This window comes from Galeopterus variegatus, unplaced genomic scaffold, assembly GCF_000696425.1.
Source record: "Galeopterus variegatus unplaced genomic scaffold, G_variegatus-3.0.2 Scaffold1450, whole genome shotgun sequence".
Classification (NCBI taxonomy): domain Eukaryota; kingdom Metazoa; phylum Chordata; class Mammalia; order Dermoptera; family Cynocephalidae; genus Galeopterus; species Galeopterus variegatus.
Window position 1 is genome coordinate 210,616 of NW_007727561.1, and position 14,303 is coordinate 224,918.

A 14,303-nucleotide genomic window follows, 5' to 3' on the forward strand; every position below is an offset into this window, starting at 1 on the left:
CTGGTGTTATTAACACCATGCTCTAACCAACTGAGTAGAATTGTTACTTTTTTAAAAATTATGCCTTTAGGCTGCAATACTCTGATTATGACAACCAAAATACTACCTCCACACTTAAACATATGCTTATATATTCTGCAAACATGGAAATGAATGTGGAACAACTTATAAATTCTACAGAAGAGCATTAATTGAAAAGAAAGAGAAAATCATGTATAATATTCTCTCTCAGAATGATCCCATATGCCTTCACTGAAATGAGAAGCCATATATTCTATAGCCATCATGGTACATTATGCTCCTATATGTATACAGCTTTACAAGCTTCTAAGATTCTCTTGAGAATATGGGTTAAAATTAAGCAGTTAATATCAAGTTATGCTGCTAAGTTTTCAAAACGTGGAGCAAATTAGATATGTCTTCTTTGGGCAAAAACTAAGTAGTTTTTAAAGAATATATGTCCATATAAAAATTAGTATTTTAGTATTTTAACTACCTAGAACACAAAAACTGGACTTAATACCGTAACAGAATACTAACATTACTTGACACAAAAGAAATACAATGCTGCATCCATTATGGGGGAAGGGAGATTTACTATTTTACTTCTCAAATTCTACTTTACCAAATAAATTCCCATTTACCTAGGTGATGTCGGCAAACTTGCGCATAAAGTTTGAGTCTGGAATGATTGTCATTCTCCTCACTGCTCCAAGGCTGGTTAAACCACTCACTCACAAGCTCATCTGTCAGCTTCTGTGCCACGGTTTTTCCCACACGCATGATCCCATCACGTAGCACTTTACAGATGGGCTTGTGCTGCCCAAGCCTACACATCTGATACCACAAACAAGATCATTATTGTTACAACAGGAGCCATTCATTCATTCAGTACCTATGGTTAGCAAGGGAGATTCTTTACCATAAACATGAAAGCATTTTCCTTTTTTCTTTTAGTGTTATCACATGCAAACAAATCAACACTATAAGCTAGTCCTTTCTGGTAATTATAATTTACCCCAAAACTGCTGTCTCTCCAAAACCTGGACAATGCCCTCTAAAGAAAAATAAATGTTTCTTCACCAAAGCCAGTTCCTCCTGCACAAGAGGAGACTGCTGAGCAGACTAATTGCTAATGGGCAAATAAAGAATTAACCAGTTCCCTGCCTACTAAGGCTGACTGAGACATACGGCCACCAAACCCTCTTAAGCAATTCCTACTCATAATGTTTTCCCATAAGATAACATTAAAATTTTATGTGCCATCTGTTACACTGTCACAGACATTTGGAGATCACCAATAGCAGAGGCCACTGAAGCAGTGAGTATGCTGATCACTTTTTAAAAGTAAATAGTTGTTTTAAGACAATGAGATTCCACTATTAATCTCGAGGATGCTAAATGGGTGCTTATGGCAGAGAATATAATATACCTGCAAAAAGTAAATTAACTGTTCACCAGCAGGAGAGCCCATATTCCCTTACTAGAGATGATGAAGTGAAGACTTACCAAGCCCCCCAGAAAATTCACTAGTGTACACTCTTCTTCAGCAGTTTTTGAATTAATGCCAAATGAGCAAACCTAGTAAAGCATTAAGAAAAAAAGGAGCACCTGGCACCTTCTAAAAAGCTGGGAATCTTTTCATGTTTTGTAACTTATGTTGAAGGCTTCATTCAGAAGAATGGTCAGACTTTAAAACTGTTTAAACAAGTTTTCGGTGCTAGGTTAATTATGATTTAATATTATTATGCATCTATGGACCAGGCATTGTTTAGAAATGACTGTATCCAAGGGTTTCCTTCAGTGGCTTAGTTGATGTTATAACATCACGTGTTAGTATCTCCTCATTTCTTTGTTAGCAACACATAAATTTACTATTACATGTTTACTCATACATTTATAGATAGTAAATGTCCTGTTTTGAAATATTTCTAAACTCCCCCTTCAAATCTTATTTTAAAAACATTTGTAATGCTTATAATGTGCCGGTCATATTTCTAAACACTTTACAAATACTAATTTCACTTAATCTTGACAAATATAAAGACACTGGAAGTATAAGGTACAAAGAACTTAGTGTATATAGACTTTGGCAAAAGAAATGTATCGTTCTTCAAAGACAGACATGATTCTAATTTTTCAAAAGTAACAGGAATTTATACACTAAAGATATAAAGTTATCTACCTGGTTTTTACATTATTATGATTATTACATTTTTAATCAATATCAAAATTTTAGTACTAAGATGAATGTAGTGTTAAAACACAACAGAGGGCTGGCCCCGTGGCGCACTCGGGAGAGTGCGGTGCTGGGAGCACAGCGACACTCCCGCCACGGGTCCGGATCCTATATGGGACTGGCCGGTGCGCTCACTGGCTGAGCACGGTGCGGGTGACACCACACCAAGGGTTGCAATCCCCTTACCAGTCACGAAAAAGACAAAAAAAAAAAAACACAACAGAGACATGATTCATTAAACATATCTTTTGATTCAGAAATTTTCGGGTTTTTTTTTTTTTCTGACCCTAAGGGTAGATCGCAACCCTCAGCACGGTGTGGTCCGCACCACACTCAGCCAGGGAGTGCACCGGCCATCCCTATATAGGATCCAAACAGCGGCCTCGGCGCTACCAGTGCCGCACTCTCCCAAGTGAGCCACGGGGCCGGCCCAGAAATTTTTGTTTTTATATGGTTTTCAGAAACTCTTACACATCCACCTACCCACCCCAACCCTCCATCCAACCAACCAACCAATCAACCAACCAATCGAGTAGATGTGTGTTCTTTTTGTGAAGCTCATCTTTGAGCACATAAATGGGGAAAAGCCAACTGATGGGATTTTAACATGTGTGGTAAGGCTAGTAGAGGAAAGTCTTCTAAATCTAATAAAATATAAAACCAAGACCAGAAAGCAATTTACTTCCAGAAAAACTTGGCAGTTTAATTCCTTTCTTTGTCCTCCCAACTATCTGCAAATTTTCTTTGAGATCTACTTTCAAGATATTTGTTCTTTCAAATTTAGTCATAATTATAAACAGAGGACTCATGTCATAAAAAACGATTTTCACAATAACTTTCTCACCTCATATACAGCGCTCAAGTCCCTGAAGAAAGTTTTGGCTCCTTCGAGCAAGGCCTCATTTTCTGGGCACACCACAATATAGGCAACATCACGGTGGCCCCCATACGGGTCCAACAACAACCTCTCCCAAAATGGCAGGGAGAATGGTGAGATGGTGAGGAAGTCCTTGTCATAGCCTACCAGCAGAGTGGGGATGGGCAATGGCTCAGGAGATTCTTCTGAACCTAGAACAACATTGTAGTTTAGGAAGGTGCTTGAGAGTCTGTTTCTCACAATGTGGACATTTTAGAAATTCCTGGTGCATTGGGCTGAATTCTGGCATCTGAAATGTCATTGGATGTTAACATGATACTCTTAAAAGTATTTTTCAAACCATCTAATTAAATGGCCCCCGATGGAGACCCTTAATTAGATTAGTCAGAACTTGCTTATAAAGGTTCAATAAGATCAGAGCACAGACTCCAATAAGTTAAAGCTAACTTGTGAAGAAGCACTACTTAATTTCCTTTAAGATAAGCATTATGATCCTAAGTATAAAGAGGTAAACAGAAGAAGTCCATCCAGATGAAAATTAAGTAATGACTGGGAAGATGAGGCGAACCTAATAAATAAGCTTCTTAGGGATTATTTTCCTCATTGACCTGGATTATGCCCAGGGTGTTTAGAAAATCTGACTGCAAAAGTAACTTCAGAAAGACAAAGAAATTATAAAACTGAAGTCATGAAGAAAAGATTCCATTTTGTCAGTGAAGCAAGAACTTGACAGTAACCAACGCTGCTCTTCATTGAAAAACACTGAAGTCAGAAAAAATTTAAACAAAGACTCTACCATAGGTTCCCCGTCCTGCCATTTTATGGAACTGCTGCCAGGTGAGTGGTCCCTGTACATGCTGGATATTCTCCCAGGTCCTGCCTGTCCGCTTTTTTTGGATGGCATCTTGGAGAAAGGGCTGCAGGGACAACAGCATACGGACCACATCTTGGGAGGAGAGCATGCTGATGTCCAGCACTGGAAGAGAAATGAAAAGGATTAGAAAGGATGAAGGGGGATTTTTACCATTACTTTGGTTATCGTCCATGACAAAGACGTTATTAGCTATAGGAGGTTCTAAAATACTTAACTAGGAGTAAAGAGGAAAGATATTCTTCTTCAGAGAAAATAATTGATAATTTAGTATCAAAAATAATAAAAAGGGGAAATTGGTTACTCTATATAAATGAATTTAACTAAAGGGTTGTTTTAAAGTAGAAAATGAAAAGGTCTGACTTTTTAAAATCATGTAAACCTATTTCCAAGGTTTCTTATAAAGAAAAGAGAGCTGCAGAAGTTTCTTAATTATTACATTACTTTTATTACAAATATCAGTGTTTTGATCATATAATGAGTAGGAAAAAAGGAACTTAAGCAAAAGCTTTTAAAAACTTTTAAAAATGCTCTTAATATAAAATATTCTCACAAAATACAGAATGCATAAAGAGAAAGACAACCTTCAATGCGGCCAGAGGCACATATAAACATGGCAGAAGCAACTACAGCCTAAAGTAATCTATATAGAGAGGAAGGTGGGTGGGATTCATTATTTATTCCTTCTGCTAGCAGTCACCCTGGGGAGGGGTTCTTTGAAAACCCCCTGAAACTTTATGCAAAACTGTGCATGCATACATAGACATGTGTATTTTCTGCCAGGATGGAGGGTCCATAATGCTTATCAGATTCTTAAAAAGGTCTGCAAAAAGAGCTAATTAAACTTGAGATGATGTGCTATGAGTCCACACAGCTGGACTCCTGAAGCTTTCCTTACTCTTACTCTTCTAGCTGATTAGGAAAAGGGCATGGTAGAAATCTAAGATTTATCTGTCAATTAAATCTAAAACACAGGGTGCTTAAGGATTCTTAAGACATTTTCATATGTGTTCCTAAGTCAATAAAACACAAGTTGCAAATTGGTGGTCCACAGAGTATTTTGTTTAATTTTGCAACAAATTACTCCAGGAAATTCCATATACAAATCTGGATTTTTGGTTTCTCTTGAAAAACTGGAAAACTTGGCAATCCTGGGGCCGAGACCCATATTCCTGCATAATCACCATTTGTTGGAGCTGAGGAGCAACTATCCCCTTCAGTCACTTCTCCATGGCCCCCATCCTGCTGTCTGCCTGAGAATGGAGCAGTGTTAGTCTTTCATCTTCGAGCCTGTGCTTTTTTTCTCTTAAAGAAAAAAAGTAAAATACTTCTTATACCCATGGTTCCATCAAAAGTGGGAAATGATGGACCAAAAGAATCACAGATTTTAGAAAAATAAAAGCAAGCATATTTCTTGTGAACTCTATTCCTGTGCATGCAAAATAGAAAGTATGTTTTGAAAGGATATAATTTAAGGCACTGCTTTTTGCAAATCTGTCTCCCACCTCATTCATTTACATTACCTATCTGTAACTTTTTTTTTTTTGGCTTTTTCGTGACTGGTAAGGGGATCGCAACTCTTGGCTTGGTGTTGCCCACACGGCGCTCAGCCAGTGAGCGCACCGGCCAGTCCTATATAGGATCCGAACACGCGGCGGGAGGGTCGCTGCGTCCCAGCGCTGCACTCTCCCGAGTGCGCTACGGGGCCGGCCCCCTATCTGTAACTTTTAAGCATCTTCAAACTTGAAACCCAGACCTCCGCTGCAATAAAATGCACTATTCTTCATACTGAAAGATGACACTACTGACCCATGCACACAGACTGCTTTTCTGTCTGAAGGCCATGATCTAGTAAAAGGAACTACCCAACTCAATCATCCACATTTCTTTAGGGGAAAGATTGCCTTTTCTCTAGTTCATAAATTCATTCAGTAGATATTAATTAAGGGCCTGCTAAGTATAAGGCACTGTGATTGAACATAAGCAGTTTTGAATATGAGTATAGTCCTTTAATGCTTCCTTAGGAGTCTCTACCTCCATGAAGCCTTCCTTGCTTGGCCCACTCAGAAAACGCCTTTCGCTCCCTACTCCACTGACCTGTCCTTTGGACATACTTTAATTATTTCAGATTTCAAACTATATTTCAGAAGCTTATGTGACCTTCTTCCCCACAAGACTGAGAGTTGTTCAGAAGCAGGGTCCCTGCTTCATTCACACCACCCTTCCAGTCTGACATCTGTTCCCACCACCCTACAGAAATAGCCCTCATTATGGTCATAAGACATGTTTCACCCTTATATTAAAATCCTCAGCTATACTTCAATTCTTGTTGATCACTTTCTTTCTTAAAATGTGTACATGTCACCCTGGCTTCCAGGACACCTCCTTCCCCCAGCTCCTCCTTCTCTGCCTCCTTTGCAGGCTCAAGATTCTCTCCCTGGCCTGGACCTGTCAGAAATCAGCCAGGTTCTCTAGGCCCTCTTCTCATTCTACACTTCCCTACTCTCCTTTGGTGAGTTCATCTGTGCCTCTGACTGGAGTTATCATCTGTGTATAAACTACTCCCTTTCCCCTGAGGTCCAGGCCCAAGTATCTACTTGACATTTCTACCTGGATATCTCAAAAGGGATCTTTAAAACCTGTAAACTTCCAAAACTCAATTTATGAACTTTCTCCTCAGAGTTGGCCCTCCCTTCAGTATCTTTTAACACCTCCATTGTCTATCCAGATATATAAGTCACAAATCAGGGAATACTCCTTAACATCTTGCTCTCCCTTATCCCCAAAACTCAACCTATTACCAAGTCCTGCAATAATACTATCTAAACACCTCCTGAATGCTTCCACCACTTCTCCACCTTCTGTACTACGACCCTAAGGCAAGCTATCATTTCTTATTTGGTCTACCTCAATAACCGCCTACTCTTTCCAAATCTATTCCTGCTATTTTCTAATCCACACCCCACATTATAGCCAGAGTACATTTTTTTTCTTTTTTAACTACACAAATCTGATGTCAGTGCATCTTCTTAAGTGACTTTTTACTGCTCTCTGAATGAAGATGCAAGCCCCAGCATGCCTCAACAGGCTCCTTAAAATATCGCTCTTGTGGGCTTCTAACCTTCTTTCAGTTTCTTAATGGCCCCAAGCTCCATGTAACTACAGGCCTGCACACTTGCCATTCCTTCTGTCTGGGACACAATGCCTTGCTCTATACCCTCTTTACTTAGTTAATCCGTGCTCATCACTGAGATCTCAAAGCAAATGTTACTATAAGAGAGTCTTCCTTGACCTCCACCCTAGGATGGCCCCTCTACCCCATGTTTTTATCACTTACAATGGTTTGCAATAATTGCTTCCTTGTATAATTATTTGATGAATGCCCATTTTCCAGAATAGATTAGAAAGTCCACGAGGGCAGGTACTTTGTCTCTTTCAGTCACCATTTTATCTCCTGGGATGCATCATAGTATAGACAGTGAGTGAGTAAGGGAAGAGAAGAGCAAGTTGCTTGGCACAGTTAGAGCCCAACTCCAAAAATGACTGTCAACTGGAGTTTGTTTTTTTTTTTAACTGGAGCTTTTAATAATAGAAGAGCCAGTGTCCCAGTAACCACAACACAATGTAAAATGTGATCATTATTAAAAGAGATACAACATGCTGGGAAACCAGAAGAAGTAGAAAACTCTGGTGGGCTTAGGGGTTTCATGGAAACTTGATGTTGAAGAATGGGTGGATTTAAACACACAAGGGTGTGCAAATTATCAATCTGTATACTCTTGACAACTTTGATAATTAGCAGTCACAGGTTTACAATATGGGTCACCTACTTATAAATTAATATAAGAGGAAATTTTCAGAAAACAATCACTCTTCTCCAAAGGTGCTTCGATATAAAATATTCCCCCAATCCTTAAATTAAGAATAAAATCAACATAGCTCTCACTTTAGTTCTGTCTTTCGTTTTATCAAAGAGATGAAATTTAAAACTTATCTCATATAACAAAGTAAAGAAAGCATCACACCAAGATACTCTTCAAAGTAAATTATATTCTGGAACACGTACCGTTGCTATGAGGCCAAGAGTGCACAGTGGCACTTCTCACCAGAGCTTCATCCACTTTTCCACCGGTGGGATTATCTACATACTGCCGCCCCTGCTCCAAGGCATTAAAGCATTCCGTCCAGTAATCATTATTATCTGCTTGCACCCGGTCATAACTCCAGCTTACACAGGGAAGAGTTTGGCGGCTGTGAGAGGAAATATAGTCTAGGAAACTCAGAGAAGCAAAAGGTTGTGTATGTTGATTTTGGAGAAGGAGAAGAAGGCTTATGGGTGGTTCCTGGGATTTTCTGGCTCCCTCCATCTGAGGAAGAAAGGTGGTCTGACACATCAGTAAACGCCTCTCTGCAGCCTGCCCAATATCAGAATTCTTCCCAAAAATATCCAACTCATCCTCAAGGAAGAGTCCTGAATTGTAGCCGAGTTTGCGGTTCATAATCGCACTAAACCCACAGGTACATCGGTACTGGTCCTCATTGGAAGAATCAGGGATGTAAAGCCCCACATCCGCTCCTTTGATGTTCATGTTGCAGGCACAGATGCAACAGCTGTCAAAGTTTCTGTCTTTAAAGATATTCATCACAGAATCTGAAAGAATCAAGGTGACATAGAGACTGTGGGCTTCAGGAATTGGCTGCATGGTTGCAGGCTCCACAGAGTTAAGGGGCCGCGTTGTAGAGGGGGTGGAGGCTGGTGACCCCTGATCAGTACTGTCATATTTAACAGATCCTTGACCACTGGCAGTGCCCCCACCTCTGGGAGTTCTTGGAGTCCTGGGGGTTCGTGGTGTGGGAACAGAGAAGCGAGGGGTTGCTGGAGACGGTAGGACTCCTGCCCCACTGTTGCTGGCTGGGGCAGTGCTGTTCAGTGTCACTGGTGTGTTCATCTGTGGTGTGTTCAGATAATCTGGATCTGCTAAGCTCCCGACACTAGGCACATTACTGCAACAGACAGAAGGGCACCAAGTGAGGAAGATGTCATGTGTCACATACGTGAGAGTATATACATGATCACCCCAACCACGTACTGTGCATTTCTTATCATTTGTGTATGCTATCACTTAAGATATTCAATATTCTCTTTTTAAAAAAAAAAGCATACAAAGCAGTCAGTGCTGTGTGTAGAAAAGCAAGAAGGAAAATATGAAGAATAATTCAGCACAGCACTTTCCTTCTACTTATTCCACATTTAAGCAATCCTCATCTTAACCTTTTGAGGGAACTTTTACTATTTTTCTAAGAAAACATGATGCCGGGTTTGGTCAGTGTAATTTTGAAAAGCTGTAACTACTAAATGAAACTTCAACACATATGTTTAGATGCTAAATTAGCTAGAAGACATAGGATAAAATTTCCATCTAATTTGCAATTACATTTTTGTCATTTTTGGAAATTGAGTCTGTCAGTGTAGTTGTTATCTGAGGCTATAATCTATATATGATACTAAAGTAGTTATAATCAAATACACATGAAAATTTAACATTTTTCTAATTTTCAAAATGCAGCCCTATCTAGGCTTGCATTTTTGTAGTAATAAGTGACCGTGAGGGAATTCTATTTTAGGTAACCTCAACTTACTAGTAGTATAGCACAACTAATAGAAATATTACATATGCTGCTAAGAGGCCTTAGTACCAACCAGAGGGTTGCACAGAAGTACACATATTTTTTTCATAGTTTCTAGCTTCTAACAGAATTCTGTGGGATGGCAGGCACTTCTAATTCATTTTTTATTTTTCAGTATGCTATGCATTATATGTAGTACAATTATTTTAGCTTTCCAAGACTGACTGGACTATGTAATCTATTTTCTCATAAGCAGTGACTTCTTTTTGGAACAGCCAAACAGAAAATAAACCCATGTCTACAATGTTCAGTTTTATTACTGTAAAATATTTTCTTATATACAATCTTATACATACATGTAAAATAGCACATGAGCCCACTCTTTCCATTTAAAAGGTTTTAAAAAGAATAGTTTTTTAAATTCTTAATATTCTTTTATATATATTAATATTGTGCTTAAACTCATGCTCCTCAATTAAACTACATATTCATTCATTCATAATGTGAGAGAAGAATGTCATACAGAAATGCCTCTTCAGATAATTTTCTTGTTATTTTTAATTAGCTATGCTTAAGCTACCAGCCCAAAAATCCAAATCAGGCACTATAAAGAGATTTTAAATCTGAGGCACAGTAGTACTAGAGTACAGATAAAAAATGACCCAGAAAACTTGATTGGCAATCACTGCTCTCTCAGAGAGCAAAATAATAAGTATATAATAATGATCTTTACTCTAATTGGACTCCTTTCAAATTTTCCTGTTCAACAAAACCCTAAAATTATTCTGCAGTTCAGACCTGAAAAGGAACTATGACTCCTAACTGAAAAATACCTAAATAAATCAATTGCTCCCTAGGTAGTAAGAATGGTTTATCTTGTACAGTAACCTGATTTTTTCCATTCCATAAAAATGAATTGAGTAGCAATCTTTGCTAGAAGACATTCAACAGTGAAAAAGAGAAAGAAAAGCTGGCTCATAAGCGAGTAAGGCAGACATCAGACAAGTACTGAGTGTGACAAAGTGGGAGTCCAACAAGGTAGCCACTAGCCCCATGTGCTAAATTTAAATTAACTTAAATAAAACTAAAAAGTCAGTCTCCGTCTCACTAGCCTCTTATCAAGTGGTCAACAACTACAACATGATGCTAATGGGTACTATGTTGGACAATGCAGATATAAAACACCTTTTTCATCACAGGAAATATTATTAATAATGCCAGTCAAGAATACAAAGAATCTCTGGGAGGACAAACGATAGATGTGACAGATCTCAACAATGGCCTAAATTATTTAAACCACCTTATAGCAAAAGGTTGCACGTGACCTTTTTTGGAGGAACCTGTGTGTATGTAAGACACTAAACTGTCGAATGGGTGCTGAAGCTGCTGCATCATTTATTTGTGGCTGTGTGTGCTAACTTAACCCCACAAGTGCCAGGGTGTTCTATTTGTGTTGTAGCAGAATCTAATTAAGTAAGCTAGAGTACAACTGGAGCACAAACAGCAACAAACAAGCCAGGCGCTCACATCCAGAGTGCTTTTGAGCATACTCTTTCATATTGCTGGTGCATTGTTATTTCCATGGTACTTTCACAACTGTTAGTTGCTTAGAGCCTTTCAAAAGTCCTGTGTCCAAGGAAGGACAGGACTACTCCATTCTAAAGAAAAAACGAATCAGGTAAAATGGTCATTTAAGGTTATACATAGAATTTTTAAAAGGCAGGAATTTAAGTCCTAGGACACTGTATGTAGCTTCCTAACTCTAGGGCTCTTTTGTACTTCTCTATCACAGCTTTTAATTCTGATACTGACTTTACATATACACAAGCATGAAGACTGGTTATGACATTAAAGTTGATTTCTTCAAGATGGTTTTATGGGAGATCACAAACATGTAGCCCACAGAATGGGTCCGGACCACAAATTTGTCTTATGAATTAGCTGCCAATATTTTTAAAATGTTAAACATATAAAAATCCAGATTTCCCTCAAAACCAGAAAGATCTGACCATATGACCCCACTACTGCCTGACAATAACTCTGTGCAATTAAATAGCAAATGTCCCTTTAAAGGGGGTGCATGCTATATACCTCATTAGCTCCTACTGCTCCTCACAATGACACTAGGCATTCATCGGTAGTGCTAGGTGTTTTGCTTTTACCTGTTCACTTCATCCACATATCGTTTACCTGGTTTCAGCAGAAATTTGGCCTTTTATTCTATAGCATTTCAAATATTTTTAAGAAATTATCACAGGGAAAATTGATTCTACATTGTTAATATAAGTACTGTTTTGGGGGGCAGTGTGAAATATGTCAAGCTACCATATACCCCCCCCTTTTTCCTTCCTCCAAATCATACCACCATTCTGTTGCTGCTTTCTTGTATGACAGGGGGTCAGTAACCAGAAAGTTTACCTAAGTTAATGCTTCATTTTCAAGTGCCTTAAAGTAAACACATTGAAATCACCACTTTACATAAAACAAAGTTCTTACCACCACCACACAAGGAATATTACTAACTCCAATCAAGTGCTTGATTCTGTGGTAGACACTAATTTGACAGTGAATGAACATCAACACCATGTTTCTCTATATAAATAACCTTAATTTTTCTAAGTATATGAAATTGCATTTGGAAAATAATGCACATTTTCAGCACAAAAACATGAATGGCCAATAAATGAAAGTCTCAAATGATATGCTATTGTCATCACTTTTTACAAATGTTTAGTGAAGATAAAAATCACATCAAATATGGTGAGTAACCAACACAATCCCTCTACATACTTGTAGCCATCTCTAATGAAAGTGGCTGCAGAGGGCATGGGCAGTTGTTCAATTTTAGGAGGAATTGCCCATGAAGGCCGAAACAGACAGGCATCAGGCAGCTTCAGAGGTAGCAAGCAATGGCTCGGCAACATCTTCAGTGGAGCAAACATGGAGGATCCCACAAAAGGTTGAAAGGATGGAACTTTGTGCACATACGAAAAGTCCTGTGATAATAAAGTCGGACAGTATTAATGCTGATAAACTATATAGGACACAGAACAGTTGCATAATGCTATCTTAAAGATAGCAATAAAAACTATCATAATTTGAAATTTCTCTTCTCTGATTGGCAAAAAAGTGCTAATACCAAAATTTTAATCAATAGACACTATAATTAATATGTCTTAATTCAAAGAATTCTTAGAAACTTAACAATATATGGCACATAGACAATATTGTTTTAAAAAATATGTGTATGAATCCACTTAGAAACCACCCGCCTTGGAAAAGTTAATATATTGACAATTACCTTTATTTCCTCTGGCTTGGGACTCCCTAATCCATCTTCTACTTCCATTTTGAATTCTGTGAGTTGCGTTGAAACCATACTGACCATGGGGCTCTCCATCATACCTAATGCTGTAACTGTCTCTGAACTGATTCCATCCTTATAATTCATCACAGGAGAAAATGCAGGGTGCTGTTCCAAAGACGGAGGAGTGGGGAACATCCTTTGTAAGTCTGCAACTGCTAAAAAAAATATATATATATATTTTAACAGGCAGGACTTCTAAAAAATCCTAGTTCATAGGCTGGCACCTTATGTGGCACCAAATATAATGTTAATTAAATAATCACATCAGTTACACAAAAGAATATTAATAACAGAAGCCTCTAAGGAGGAGGCCATCAGCAGAAAATTATCCTTTTCTGGAACTTTATCACTACTCCCTTGATTCTTATGATTTGGCTTCACTTTAATTAAGTGAACAAAATCAACATAACATCTCTTTCTTCCTACAATTGATTACCTGAAAAGTCTAAGGAGATAAATTAAGAGGGAACTACAAGAAATGAGACGGAGTAGTAACCACTATTAAAAGTTCTATCCCGGCTTACAAATATGTATGAACCATTACAGAAAATAAAATTTGTTTGGGTCCAGAATGGTGGTTTATATATATGTAGCAGGATTACTCAGCTAGTTTGACAAATCCACTACGCTCACAGCTGCTCTTTTGGGGAAAAGGTTCCATACTCTCTTTTCAGACTGACATTAAAATAAAACTTCATAGTTTCTTTTAAGAAACACATTGAACAGTGATTCTCAACCCCTTTTTTAAAAAAATTACTTGAATAAACCTGAAGTAACCATCATCACTAACAGTGGGTCATTAAGGCACTGATTCTTAAAAGAAGCATACATGATGAAATGCAAGTTGTAGTTGTAAAATTTGGCCACTAAGGGGTGTCTTGTGCAGCAAATTTATTAAGTTTAGAGCCATAAGTTTAAATCAGTGATTTGGAATTGTATCTGATGTCCCAATTTCCTATCTTATTGCTCTTTTTAGCCATTTCAACATTTAAACAGCAAACACTAACTTTAACTGCTGAACAAACTAAAATCTGACTTCTAGCTCTGAATCAGAAATTAATATAGAACAACCACACCATGCTCTGTCCTGTGCTATACAGCCCAAAGCACAGCAGTCTAAAGAAGGCACAGTGGGCTGGGGTCCACAATTCAGGTGTTCAGAGCAAAGCTCTGCTTTGGTGGGAGTCACTTACTCCCTAGCTAGATGAAATGAGTGATTCACAACAGGCCGGCCTGCCTTTCTTTGTGAGGGGAGAAGAAAGCTTCCAACCACTTCAGCATATGGAGGCAGAAAAAAAAAGGTGAGAACCTCTGGATTAGA

At 38.3% G+C, this 14,303-nt stretch overlaps 1 protein-coding gene across 2 annotated transcripts in view; it reads right to left on the reverse strand.

Annotated features, from left to right (window-relative positions):
- Positions 1 to 14,303, reverse strand: part of MED13L (mediator complex subunit 13-like) — a 52,420-nt gene that overhangs the window by 24,128 nt on the left and 13,989 nt on the right. The window contains exons 7-12 of one of the 2 annotated variants that reach the window (XM_008577093.1): positions 12,917 to 13,134; positions 12,406 to 12,611; positions 8,054 to 8,991; positions 3,913 to 4,092; positions 3,084 to 3,307; positions 645 to 837 (exon numbers count right to left, since the gene is read on the reverse strand). In XM_008577093.1, the coding sequence (XP_008575315.1) occupies positions 645 to 837; positions 3,084 to 3,307; positions 3,913 to 4,092; positions 8,054 to 8,991; positions 12,406 to 12,611; positions 12,917 to 13,134 (1,959 nt within the window). Of the gene's footprint in view, positions 1 to 644; positions 838 to 3,083; positions 3,308 to 3,912; positions 4,093 to 8,053; positions 8,992 to 12,405; positions 12,612 to 12,916; positions 13,138 to 14,303 lie in introns of both variants that reach the window. The other variant, XM_008577092.1, reaches the window with a different exon arrangement.